At 33.7% G+C, this 13,968-nt stretch overlaps 1 protein-coding gene and 1 pseudogene across 2 annotated transcripts; both read left to right on the forward strand.

Annotated features, from left to right (window-relative positions):
• Window positions 1-202: 202 nt before the first annotated feature.
• Window positions 203-6,997, forward strand: LOC115955780 (probable cysteine protease RD19D). The gene is made up of 6 exons (XM_031074113.1): window positions 203-819; window positions 2,736-2,855; window positions 4,019-4,262; window positions 4,462-5,187; window positions 5,299-5,451; window positions 6,913-6,997. Exons 1-4 carry the CDS (start codon window positions 340-342, stop codon window positions 4,731-4,733), a joined length of 1,116 nt encoding a protein of 371 aa, XP_030929973.1. The 5' UTR covers window positions 203-339; the 3' UTR covers window positions 4,734-5,187; window positions 5,299-5,451; window positions 6,913-6,997.
• On the forward strand, window positions 5,611-7,994 carry LOC115955779 (annotated as a pseudogene). Its single transcript, XR_004084194.1, has 2 exons — window positions 5,611-6,583; window positions 6,912-7,994. The product of XR_004084194.1 is annotated as a stemmadenine O-acetyltransferase-like (transcript).
• Window positions 7,995-13,968: the final 5,974 nt, after the last annotated feature.

Genomic DNA, 13,968 nt, shown 5'->3' on the forward strand with positions numbered 1-13,968 from the left:
GTTCCAAGGAACACTTAAGGATATACACCAGAAAGAAAGTGTACACGTGTAGAGGTTGATGCCACGCTATATACACAATAGTTCCACGTGTTGAATAGCTTAACATAAAGTCTGCATGCAACCGCTATCTCATGCTCATGACAATTTACAATGATACCCTTCACACTTCCCCATAATAGAATTGTAGAACCCCACCACATTGATGGCAAAACAGACAATATAACATAATCAGAGCACCTTCATATTCTCCTCTTGCTCTTGGCAGAGACACTAAAAACTCTTAGTAACAAAGAGCAAAAACAGGCTAAGCACCAGTCGAAGAAGAAGAAGAAGAAGAAGATGATAGGACAAGGACCAACTCTAACATGCACGGTGGGTGTTGCATTCTTAACCTGCGCACTCACAACACTCTCTGCAGCTGTTCATGAAGACACATCAAACATATTCCAAGTGACCAGTGGGGACAGGAAATTCTTGGACAATGATGTGGTGGGTGCTGAGAAACACTTCAAGGTTTTCATGGAAAAGTACGAGAAGAAGTATGATACGAGAGAGGAGTACCTGCACCGACTTGGGATATTCGCGAAGAACATGATAAGGGCGGCCAAGCACCAAGTGCTGGACCCCATGGCGGTCCACGGAGTCACTCCTTTCTCTGATCTGTCGGAGGAGGAGTTTGAGGAGTTGTACACAGGTGTGAGAGGTGGGAATACTGATATGGATGTGGTTAAGGAAACTGGTCCGTTGCTGGAGGTTGGTGGGTTGCCTGAGAGCTTTGATTGGAGAGAGAAAGGAGCTGTTACTGAGGTTAAGATGCAGGTCAATTCGCTACCCTTAACACTTCTTAGTTCTTACTACTTTTATATATATTTAAGAATAATATTAATTACACACCCAATTTTCATAACTTCTTGTGAGTTGCTAGTGAACACATTTTTTTTTTCTTTCCATGACTGATTATATGAACTCACAACTTTTCTTTGAACATTTATAATTGTACGTATAAATTAGCAACTATCACTTCCACACAATATCTACGGTATTAAAAATTTTAGCTTTTGGCACTACAAAAAATTACTTTATTTATTTTACTATCTCACTCTACAAAACACTTGACATTATTTTATTTTAGTATTCAACATATTAAAATAATATAAACAGCACAATAAAATAATATATCCATTACAATAAACAATAATCACAATCACAAATAAAATATATAATAATTTGTGCTACAGTAGAGGACAAATAAAATATAGTTTTTTTATTTTTATTTTAACATCTAAGCTATAGTACACTGCCAAAGATGGATGTGCACAATTGTAGCTCAACAGCCAGAAAATTTAGATTTACCTCCACTGATGCAGCTCACTTTTGTTATATTTGGCTGTCAAATTTAGCAATTTGGCACCATTAATATTAATGCTCTTAACAAAATTCAAATACCTTGTTGAATAGCTGATTTGTCAAAAAAATAAAAACAAAAAAGAAATTTATAATATTGAAAACTTATTTTATAATCTAATATCTTTAAAAAAAATCTAATAGTTGGATTTAAGTTTATATGCAATGGTTGATGACACCCTTTTTCAGAGAATGTACATTAAGGTTTGATTAGTTGTTTACTTATTTGTACATGATCTCTCTTATGATATCATTATTAAGAGTTTTATTTTAGATTGATGTGCAATGTTTGACACTTATTTTAATTTGGGAATATACATTAAAGTTTGTTTTTGCTTAATTATTTATATATGATATCTTTTATGAATATTACGTCATTCTTAGATAATACACTCAAAGAAATATCATCTTTTATTTTGAGAAGCCATAGATGGTTAAAAAATAGGTCTAAGCATACATAATTCATGCCGATTTCATTTTTATACTTTTGCTACACTGAAATGGAATTATCCAAAAATATTATTAAAATATAATTTTAAAATAAAAATGATAACGGTGTGGCACTAATGCCGCACTATCATTATAATTGTCAATTAATTGATTTTGAGTTTGATTTTTTTATAAACCAGCCAAGTCTTAATTTAGTTTATTTTTTTTATAACAAAAACAATTTTAAAAAACAGTTGGGTTCTGTCATGTGTCAACCCATTAATTTGTATCTATTTTTACTCTAAGGTAAAAAATTCAAGTTACAATTTGGGTCTAATTTTGCCATGTTTGCTTTTAACTCAATTGACACATGTTTACAATAGAGACCAAGCAAGAAATAGCATAGTTGAAATAGAGAAAAAAAGTTATAAACACTAAAGAAATATAATACAATGTGGCATAAAGGGGAACAATCGTGGAACGGTACTTTTCTATCCAAATAGTGAACACCCTCATTTGGAGGTTGAACTATTTTTTTGTTTTCTTTTGTTTTTAATAAATGGCACCAATATGATGATCACAAAGCTACTTAGCATTTTTAGCTTAACTCAATTTAATGTCATTATTATTATTTTAAGCCATCTCTGGCCAGAAATTTATGCCTTGCCTTTGTTAAACATTTTGGGAAAAAGATTAAAAAAAAAAAAAAAAATCAAGCTTTGCGTTGTTGATTGGGCTGGGCTTAATTTTTTTGAATAAAGAGTCCATTACAAAAATCACTTATACAAGCTCAGAGCAGCCCGGTTTCAAATTCTCCACTCATTAGTGTGAGAATGGCTTGGGAGTTGGGACACAACATTTTTTGACCATATGTTTATGGCACACTATTTTTGTTGATGCAGGGTCAATGTGGATCATGTTGGGCTTTTAGCACTACAGGAGCTGTCGAAGGAGCCAATTTTATTGCAACTGGGAAACTTGTCAATCTTAGTGAACAACAGCTTGTTGATTGTGATAACACGGTTGGCTACATAATTCTAACTTCTAAGTTCTACCCTGGTTTTGATTCATTCTCTAGTTATAAGCCTTCTGGTGTTTTCTTTAACCATCCTTAAAAAAAAAAAAAATTTGCAAGCATTGCATTTATTCCCTTAATGACTCAGATAAGTTGAATATATATATATAATTTTTTTTCCCCAAAGGAATTTTAGATATATATATATATATTTTTTTTGGATAGGATTTAGATAGCTATTATCTTATCTAAAACGGCACAATCTCGTTAAGGTCTAACTTGAATTATTATAATACCCATAATATATAATGATTTCAACTAAGTCAAACTCTTACATAGGATATTGTATTAACTTAAGAAGCTCAACATCCCCAATGTCTACATTGAATTTTTATGATATCCTTAATGATTTCAAATAAGTTAAATTTTTAGTTATGGGAATAACTCTACTTGAAAGTAAGTAGAATCATTATAACATCTAGATATGAAATAGCAACAACCACCACAAAATTGGAACCACAAAAGTTTAATGATTCTATTTAATCATTACTAAATAAATTACCTTTAAATACAATGACAATATATACTTTATGAAAATATTTTTATATTATTTATAAATAATAAATATAGCTTGAAATAGTTTAACGTGATCAAGTGAGAGGTATGTGCTATGGGTCTCTCAAACAATATTATATTCTTCCTTATTTTCTCTCATCAGTCCCCTTCTTATATTTTTTATTATTGCAACTTCAAAAAAAAAAAAAAATTATATATATATACACACAAAGTAGAATTTAAACCTAAAGTGTCGACTACTCCATAATGATTACTCTAATAAATTAAAAATAAAATTTATTTTATTTTATTTTACACACGGGTATGTAAATACATTTATGTTTATATGTGTATGTATGTCACTTGACTTTTGTCCAAATTGATGTCCCAAAAGTGATAATTTAACATTCCAAACAAAAATTCCTAACTCTATAAAACCCAAAAAAAAAAAAAAAAAAAAAAAAAAAAAAAGAAGGTGTTGGCTTGCCATTATTAAGAGTATTGTTAATATATATATATATATATATATATATTTGTATTTTAATGCAATTAAAGTATATGAAATAAATTGCATTGTATTTTATTGACTCTTTCTCTCTCCTTAACTTTTTGCAGTGCGACATAAAGGACAAAACTGCATGTGACAATGGATGCGGAGGAGGCCTTATGACAAATGCGTACAAATATTTGCTCGAGGCAGGAGGGTTAGAGGAGGAGAGTTCATACCCTTACACTGGGAAGCGAGGTCAATGCATGTTTAAGCTGGAAAATGTAGCCGTAAGAGTTGTCAATTTTACCAATATCCCTAATGATGAGAACCAAATTGCATCGTATTTAGTCAACTATGGTCCTCTTGCAGGTAATCTTTTAAATAAAAGAATATCAATATGTGCTCATTTTATGCTCTACTTTTTGAAATTATTTGAGTATGTGCAACATAAAATTCAGAAATTAAACTTAATTAACATTAAATTCACAAATTAAATTTAATTACTCTTCCATTGTTGCTACCTCGTAATTAGTGACACTAATATCAAATGTTGATCTTCGAAATTCAGTTGGGTTAAATGCGGTGTTCATGCAAACTTACATTGGTGGTGTCTCATGCCCTCTTATTTGTGGCAAGAAATGGATTAACCATGGAGTATTGCTCGTGGGATATGGTGAAAAGGGGTATTCCATTTTGAGATTTGGCTACAAGCCCTATTGGATCATCAAGAATTCATGGGGCACGAGATGGGGTGAAAAGGGCTATTACCGCCTTTGTCAGGGGTATGGAATGTGTGGAATGACCAGAATGGTCTCTGCAGTGGTGACTCAAGCCTCCTAAACAAGCATTCTGCCAAATAGTTCCTTTCCTTATTGAAAGGCTAGTAATAAATATAAAGATGTTGTATTACGGAAGTATATGGTCTTAGGAATTTGCCTGTACGGTACTTGCATAACAATTAGATCAAACCATATAATTCATAATATATGGATGCTATTTTGAGTTATAACATATGGCTAAAAGAGTAAAGAAATGTCAGTTTTCAATGGCACTTTTGAGTTGTGTACACGTTTAAGGTTCTCATGAGATGATCCATTTTCCTTCTATAATTCATCATTATAGTGTGTTTAGCTTTTTGCCAAAAAATAAAATCATCATTATAGCGTGTTTAGCTTTTTGCTAAAAAGTTTATTTATTGATAGTTGAAAAAAAGTAGAGTCTGTCTTTTAAAAAAAGCAAGACTTGTGCACGTACATCCTCAGGCATGCTGTACATAAACCAATAAAATAATAAGGTAACATCAAAATTAATCCTCCAAATACATGCCTACCTGAGTTTATCTATTGATATAAAATGGGGTATGTATAATCCCACTTATGTCCGATTTGCGCTCCTACATCCTCAGGCACGGTGCATTGGTGCATGAGTTAATTGGCTAAATGATGTTAACTTTGGCTAAATAATGAAGAAATGAGACGGGAGAGGGCATTGGAAGTGCTGAAATCACGATGAATTTGGCACTGTCAATGCCAAATTTATGTTGATTTCAATACTGAAAGTAAGTGGGTTTTAGTTAGATTAATTGAGAAAATCTCTTATTATCGAATAAAAAATTTAGAGTTAGATCAATGTTTATATTAAAAATCAATTGATATTTTAGCTTGATGATGGTACTCCAAATGCCAAATTTATGTTGATTTCAATACTGAAACTAGGTGGGTTTTAGTTAGATTAACTAAGAAAATCTCTTCTTATTATCGAACAAAAAATTTAGAGTTATATTAATGTTTACATTAAAAATCAATTGGTGCTTTGACTTGATGTGCTTGACGCATGATTGATAGAATAACAATTATCATTGTGTTGAAATATATATAAAAATATTATTTAATAAAGACTTTAATGCACCTTAACTGCCTTAGGCATTAGTTAACAAAAGCCTAATAGCAATAACCATTATCATCCTCAATCTTTTATTGATTGCTTGAACTATCGTCTGATCGTCTTTAACAAGTAGCGTCACTTAAGAAAGTTCCTTGAACAAGCCCTTCCTGAATAGCGCACATTTCTTCTCAGTGCTTGCTCTTTTAATTTTTGACACTTCAGGGAGAGTTGGTGTTGCCTATTGTACCCGAAATATATTTGGATCCCATCATCACGCCAGCCACTAGTCTTGCTTATAAAAGAAAACATTTGCCAAACACACCTAGGACCAGTGACTACAGAGGCAAAGTCTTTAGCGAAAAAAGAAAAAAAGAAAAAAAAGGAAAAAGAGAGAGACTACTAAGGCAAAGTAATTTCGTGTGGCAAAATGGTGAAAGTTGAGGTCACTATCATTTCAAAAGAAACAATCAAACCATCTACACCAATATTGAATCATCTGAAACCCTACAAACTCACCCTCCTTGATCAAGTCACTCCGGCAACTTACGTTCCCATGGTCTTATTTTATCCCATGACTGATCTCAATCTTGACGTGTCCCAAATTATTGCACAGCTTAAAAATTCCCTTTCAGACACCCTCAATATATTTTACCCACTTTCTGGGAGCATAAAAGACAACCTTTTTATTCACGATTTCAACATGGGTGCTCCCTTTCTGGAAGCTCATGTTAATTATTCGATGTCTGAGTTCCTTAAGCACCAAGAAACTGACTTACTGAGTTTGTTTCTTCCATACCGTGCCTTTTTCCAGTGTTAAAGATATATTAGCCCATTAGTATAGGCCCAAGCCTAATTCTACTTTGTGTGCAAGCCAAGTCTCCTACTTGTACTAGAAGTCTATTAGTCTAGGGTTTAGTCTACTATATATACACATGTTATGATTCATTGTAACACAGGATTTGTACTACATTCTAATATATTATTGATGTAACCCTTTAGGGTTTCCTCCGTGGATGTAGGCCGTTAGGCTGAACCACGTAACTCTCGTGTGTTACTGTGTTTTATACTTTATACTTTTACTTCCGCATCTATACTAGCATATTCAACATGGTGTATCAATGCTAATATTTAACAGCCAGGAATCAGATATTACTACAAGTCAAATAGCTGTTCAACTGAACGTCTTTGTTTGTGGTGGAATAGCAATCGGATTGTGCTGCTCACATAAGATTGGAGATGCAGCAACAATGAGTGCTTTCCTACATTCTTGGGCTGCCACCTTTATTGGGTCTCCGGAAAAAGTCAGAAGTCTGAATTTCTCAGAGGGATCAACCATGTTTCCACCTAGAGATTCACTTCCACCAAAGTATATAGCTACAATGGATAACTTGTGGTTCAAAGAAGGTGATTATGTTACGAGAAGGTTTGTGTTCCATGACAAAGCAATAACCACTTTAAGGGCCAAAGCGAAAAGCGATCTTGTTCCTAATCCAACACGCATTGAGGCACTGACATGTTTCATTTGGAAACATTGCATGGCAGCTTCTAAAGCCAAATCACCAGGTTCGGAAAAGACATCCATAATGGTTCAAGCAGTGAACTTGAGGACACGAATGAAGCCACACTTGTCAGATGCTTCTATTGGAAATATATTTTGGTGGGCACCGGCAGGAGCTGATTTGGCTATGGAAGAGAGAGAGTTGGTGGACCTTGTAAATGAATCCATCGCAGGGTTTGATACTGTTTGTGCGGAAAGTTTGCAAGGGGATGAAGGGTTTTCGACTTTCTCTAATTACTTTGGCCACTTACAAGATATGTTTTTTGCAGAAGTAAAACCAGATGTTTGTGCGTTTACATGCTGGCTTAGGTTTTTTAACGATATTGATTTTGGTTGGGGGAAGCCATTTTGGATTGGTATCATGGGGAAAGTTGGCCTAAGTTTAGAAATTTAATAATTTTCAGTGAAACCCCACAGGGTATTGGGATTGAGGCATGGGTGACCATAGATGAGAAAGAAATGGTCATATTGGAGAATGATCCAGAATTTCTTACATTTGCTTCCCTAAATCCTAGCATTTCAGTATCTCTTTAAAATCTTTGGATTTGTTTTTGTTTGATGCCAAAGGTAAGTAAAATAGAAATGGTTTATGGTACGCATGTAAGTTTGTGTATGGCAATAAATCATTAATAAATTGCGTTTTGTGTCTTGGTCTTGAACTTTACCTTCAATAGCGTTCACACGTTTTTACTTAGAGTACGTTTGGTATGCTGTAATAGCTCATGTAATGGAATAGTTATTCATGTGTAATAATAATTCGGTCATTTGGTTGTATCTTTATTATATGAATTAGTTATTACATTGGAATGACTATTCTTTAAATTGAAGAATAGTTATTCCTCTTTAAAATGGATGTAATAGCTATTCCTTAGTATATATAATAGGTTTTAAAATTAATATATTTCCAAAAATATAAAATTTCCTTATACATTATCTTTTACAAGCTTTCCATATGTAACAATCAAACTAATGAATAGTAATAGTTATTCCATTACAACGTCATCTATTCCCAGTAATAAAGATTACTATTCCTAATGTAATCTACATTCAATGTACCAAACGTACCCTTAGTGTAAAATGTGTGAAATGGTGCGTACACGAATGAATGTGAAGTAATAAATAGCCCCGAAATTATAGGAGTACTTGCAATTTAAGGAATTCTCACATGCATTGAATTTTTTTTTTTTCATTTTTATATCTGTTCAGTATCGAATGTAATGAAGTCATAAAGTTGTAATACAAATTTATATTAGTGCAGAGAAGCAATAAAATTTTCATTCATATGTATTTTGGCACAGATCTTTTTGATTGATTTATTTATTTTTTTGGAGAAACATCTTTTTGAATGTTTTGATGTTATAAAGTTGGACCAACACCATTTGCGTTCAAAGAATTAAAATATGATAGCATTAGTAGTTATGAAATCTAAAAGAAAAATGATAATTTGGTAATTGCATCAACACAAGAAGAAAGTTGATGAGCACAAACAAAGGTTCAACTCTTAAACGAGCTGTACTCAAATATAATAATGTGTTCGTGAATGATCTCATTGCTCTAAAAAAGCTCTGCAACCAGATAAAATTCCTTTCAGAAATTGAAAAGGTTCGTAGTAAACTCAAAGACAGTTGTAAAAGGAAAGACTTGCAAATAAAGTGCTATGAGAAAAACTGTGACTGTTCAACAAAAATAAGAAATCATTTCAAGAGGTATCATTTGAAAAGGAGACATCATGCAGAACCAAAGAAGAAATTTTTAGGGAAGAAAAAGTGGAAGTTTTTTGGAAGAAAGTAATTTAAAGGAAAAACTTCAAAAGTCTGTTTCGTGTGTAGAAAACCAGGCCATTTTGCAAAAAATTGTCCAAAAAAAGAGAAAGCAGCAAAACTTCTTGAAGAAGCACAAATCCATGCAGAAGACACTCCCTTCTCAGATGTAGAATCACTTTTTTCTCTTGATGATGACTACCCTCTTCAAGCTCTAGTGGTCATGGTTTATTCCACATCAGAAGAAGATTCAAACTCGGATAGCTATGATGCCTCAAACCCAGAAATCCAAACAATTTATACATCCCAGCCTATTATAGCTCCCTTAACTAGCCCCACTCCTATAGCCCAAGTACATATCCTCCTAAAAACTTACTCTAGACCCATTTCAGTTATAGCCCTTTTTGATATTGGAGCTGTAGCAACAATTTTCCATCCTAAGATTTTACCTGCAAAATTCTGGTTACCCCATAACCAGATGTTTCATGCAGCAAATGGAGAAACATTCTTGATTACCCAGAAAAGTAAGCCTATCATTATTAGAATTTTCCTAACCCTTACCATTAGACACCAAGTCCTTGGATTCCCTCTTACTGACAGAGACCTCGTTATAAGTTTTGATCTCCTTCACCAAATACCTAGCCTTAGATGGTCTTCAAAAGGACTTTTGCACAAACAACATCTTCTCAATTGGACTTAGGTTCCTTATCTATTTACAGTTGACCCCTTTGACTTTTTGAGAACTCAGATCATCAACGATTGTTGTGCAAATGCCATTCCGATTTCCTTTTTAAAAATCCAAATCCCTTATGGAAGAACCCAAACTTTTTCATACACCTTCCCTTCAAAAAGAATGAAGATGTAAACCCCACAAAAGCCAGCCATAGAGGAATGAATCTAGAACATTTAGCCTTAGCCAAACAAGAGTTATCTACCCTCCTCTTAGAAGGCCTTATTGAACCCACAGCCTCCTCGTGGGCATGTGCTACTTTTATGTCAACAAGCATGCTAAGCAAATTCGAGGAAAACTCAGATTGGTAATTAATTACCAAGATCTCAACCATTTTCTTGAAGAAGATATGTTCCCTTTGCCAAACAAGAGTGCTCTTTTCCAGCATCTTTCAAATGCAAAAGTGTTTTCAAAATTTGACCTTAAAGCAGGATTTTGACAATTAGGAATCCACCTAGAAGAAAGGTACAAGACGGCATTTTGCATCTCGGATCACCATTACCAATGGACAGTCATGTCCTTTAGCCTAAAAAATGCCCCATCCCAGATCCAAAAAGCAATGGTAATGTTGTTCCAGACAACTCTTGGCCAATGCATTAATCTATGTGGATGACATCCTCCTGTTCTCAAAAGATGCAGATTCTCATGAAAGGTTGCTCATTGAATTTTGTAATTTTGTGAAATCTTAAGGAATAATGCTTTCAGAAAAGAAAATGGTCATTGGATAGTGTTCTATAGAGTTTTTGGGAGTAAGTATCTCAGATGAGAAATATACTTTGCAGCTACACATTGCTACCTCTCTTGGCAAATTTCCAGATAAGCTCACAAGTGCCAAAAAAATACAACAGTTTCTTAGAATTGTTAATTACATGTCCGACTTCATCTCGAAGATTTCCAAATATAGGAATTGTTTAGCTCAACTCTTGAAGACAACCCCTCTAGAGGGAATTCTGTTAACATAGAAGTAGTCCAACAATTGAAAAAGTTAGCAGAAAAGCTTCCCCTGCTATAGATTCTTGGACTAGGCAAATGAATTTTGCAAACAGATCCAAGTGATGAGTACTGGGCAATAGCCCTTTTTGAAGAAATTGATGGAAAAAGAAACATTTGTGGATATAAAAGTGGTGCATTCAAGCTTTCAAAACTTCCTTATTATTCCACTTTCAAGGAGATACTTGCAGTAAAACATGGAATTGAAAAATTCCAGTTTCATCTCCTCAGACATAATTTTCTAGTAGAAATGGACATGTCTTCTTTTCCAAAAATGCTTCAGTTCAAACGGAAAATGCTCCCTCATCCTTAGTTACTCAAATGATTAAATTGGTTTTCACAATGGTCCTTCCAAGTCAAGCATATCAAAGGAAAAGATAACCTGATCACTGACTACCTTTTTAGAAAGCCTCCAGCCATTAACACCACAGTTATTCCTTCACCCTTGTGTGTATATCCTATTACAGATCCATTCTCATCCTCAGGCTCGTCCTCTTCAGCCCTTGATGATATCCTTAATATGATAGAAATCCTTCCTTTAGATCTAAAAGACCAAATAATGACCTTGACCCTCGAAGCCAAATCCAAAAAAAATCATCAAAGTCCTATATAATTACCTTATGGAATATCACAATCACTTTCTTGCTATTTATCTTGACCTAGACCAACCATGGAGAACCCCTTTCACCTTTTGGATAACTAACTGGACTGTCATACATTATCTTTACATGAGGTATTTACTCAATGAGTATTACTTGTGCCTTCATTTTGAACCAGGATTTTATAGACTTGTTTTCCCCCGCGAAAATAGATATTTTCAAAAATTTTGGTTTGAAATCCTGAAGAATGATGCTTATAATGGAGATTGGAAAAAGTATCCTGTCACAGTCCATCCAAGATTTGGTCATAAAATTACTACAAGATCCCTGATTGCTAAGCTCAATTCAAAAAAGGACATCTGAGCAGAAGGAATCTTTCACCCACCAGAAATTCATTGGCTTACTAACCCAGATGACTCCCTCCATTTACACATGGACACAACATGGGCATGTTGTCAGAATGCTCTTAATAGGACAGAATCTCTTAATTTGGGAACCTCATTTGAAATAGGGCCAAGCACTCTAGAAGCTTACAGACAACAGTGGCCATATGAAAGTAACCTCTCAAGAGAAATGATTAATCCTTTACTTGGCTACGATGACCCCTATTATGATTACCATGATCCAGTAATTTATTTTGTTTGATTATATTTTATTTGTTTCCTTTTATATTGTGATCTTTAATATGTTGTGTGTATTATTTCCTTAAGTTGATGATGTATTTTTAAGTTAAGGATTAGAGCTCTCCTAATAAACTCTTTAATTAAATATGACCTAGCAACACATAATGGAGGCTGGCCCACAAGCTGGGCGATCTTGGGTACCTAACATCTTCCCAAGCCATACCCAAACTCCAAACCCATAATATGGTATGTTGGCCCATGTATGTAAGTGATTGACCCAAAAGACTCAATATGGTTCCTAGACCTAATCTAAGTGGCGACTTTACTTTTCTCTGTCATGGTCCACTTAGCCAGGGCATACTCTCCTTTGCGCCCACAACTACTAGTGTTCTGCTTTCATTTTTTGGGTATTTATATTTTTGGTCCAAGATTCTATTATAATACATTTTTAGTAAGTAATAAGATGATTGATTGATAGTTAATAAAGCTTTAGAGATTTAGTCAAGGTCTTATTGTGTTGTGACTTAATCTTGGTGAGCAAGAAGAGCATTTAATACTCTACTCAAGCAATTGGTAGGAGAATATTTGGTCCGATTATGACAGATGGCAGCTGGGTATTAAAGGTATCATGTGTTGGGGTTTATGCCCTAAAATCCAATTTATTGGCATGTCATAAATAATTAAGTTGTTTAAATATATGAGACTATTTATGAACTAATGGGACATTATCATAGTCTTGAGATGCATTGTATGTGGTTTATATGATTTAGTCACAGAAGATATAAATTACAAGTTCCTTGTAAACTCAAAATATAAGTTGGTGATGAAATTGGACATTTCATTTGCGAAGACTATAACACATCAACTAAGATGGTTTGTCTTGATCATGGAAGTGGAGACTTCTAGTTAATCTGTTGATGTGTTTTAAGAGTTAAGACATATTGAACTAGACCATTGTGAGATTTATTATTTCCTAACGACTGTCAAATGAATAATAAATCTCACGACTTCTATTTACATCAACTCCAAATCCTGAGAGAATAATAGACCTGATTATGAGGTGTAGGTTGCTTTGATATATTAGGAGTGAGATCTATAAGACACGATCAAAACTTCAGTATGTTGGGCAGCCGTATTTAGTGTTGATGGAACATATATTCTCAACACAGAATTCATAATCTTTTAATAGAGATATAAAATATTCCCTTAAGATAAGTTTAATGGGTTTGGTTATTCAGAGTGTTGGACTTAACCACTTTAGCAAAAAGTTATTAAAGTATATATTTATGAAATTAGATTTCATAAATATATGATGAATAACATAAAAGATTAAATCAGGTACTCAAGGATTAAAATGTAGTAATCTTCAAAGTAGCAGTCAACATTTATGACTTTGTATTACTACGAATATTTTAATGAAGGGGTTGCATATATAATAAAGTCTTGGGATATAATTTATTAATAAGGCCTAGAGTGCAATTATATTCTTTTAGTGGTATTGAATATAATTAATGGTAATTTTGAACTTGTCAAGAGTTGATAGAAAAGCCCAAGGCCCATTGGAGCTAGAGTCTTATTTGTTCCTTTTTGGTCCCATTCCAAGCCACATACTAGAGCCCAATTGGAATGACCCAAAAGGCTAACCCAGTTAGATAGTCAATTATATATAAGGAGAGAAACATACAGAATTTTATAAGTGGTTTTTTAAGATCATATCAGGAATGAAATGGTGTATGTGAGTGTTGGACATTCTTTTATTCTCTCCTTGGAAATTGATTGAGAGACCACACTTCTTGGGCATTAAGTGGAATTGGAGTAAAGATTAAAAGTGTTCCCAAATACTTCTAATTTTGGTTTTGAATTTCACCGCACCAAGGTATGCTTTCTATTTTTTGTTCTATAATTCAAGGTTACATGTTATCTTTCATGAA

The sequence above is a fragment of the Quercus lobata genome, chromosome 8 (genome assembly GCF_001633185.2).
Source record: "Quercus lobata isolate SW786 chromosome 8, ValleyOak3.0 Primary Assembly, whole genome shotgun sequence".
Classification (NCBI taxonomy): Eukaryota; Viridiplantae; Streptophyta; class Magnoliopsida; order Fagales; family Fagaceae; genus Quercus; species Quercus lobata.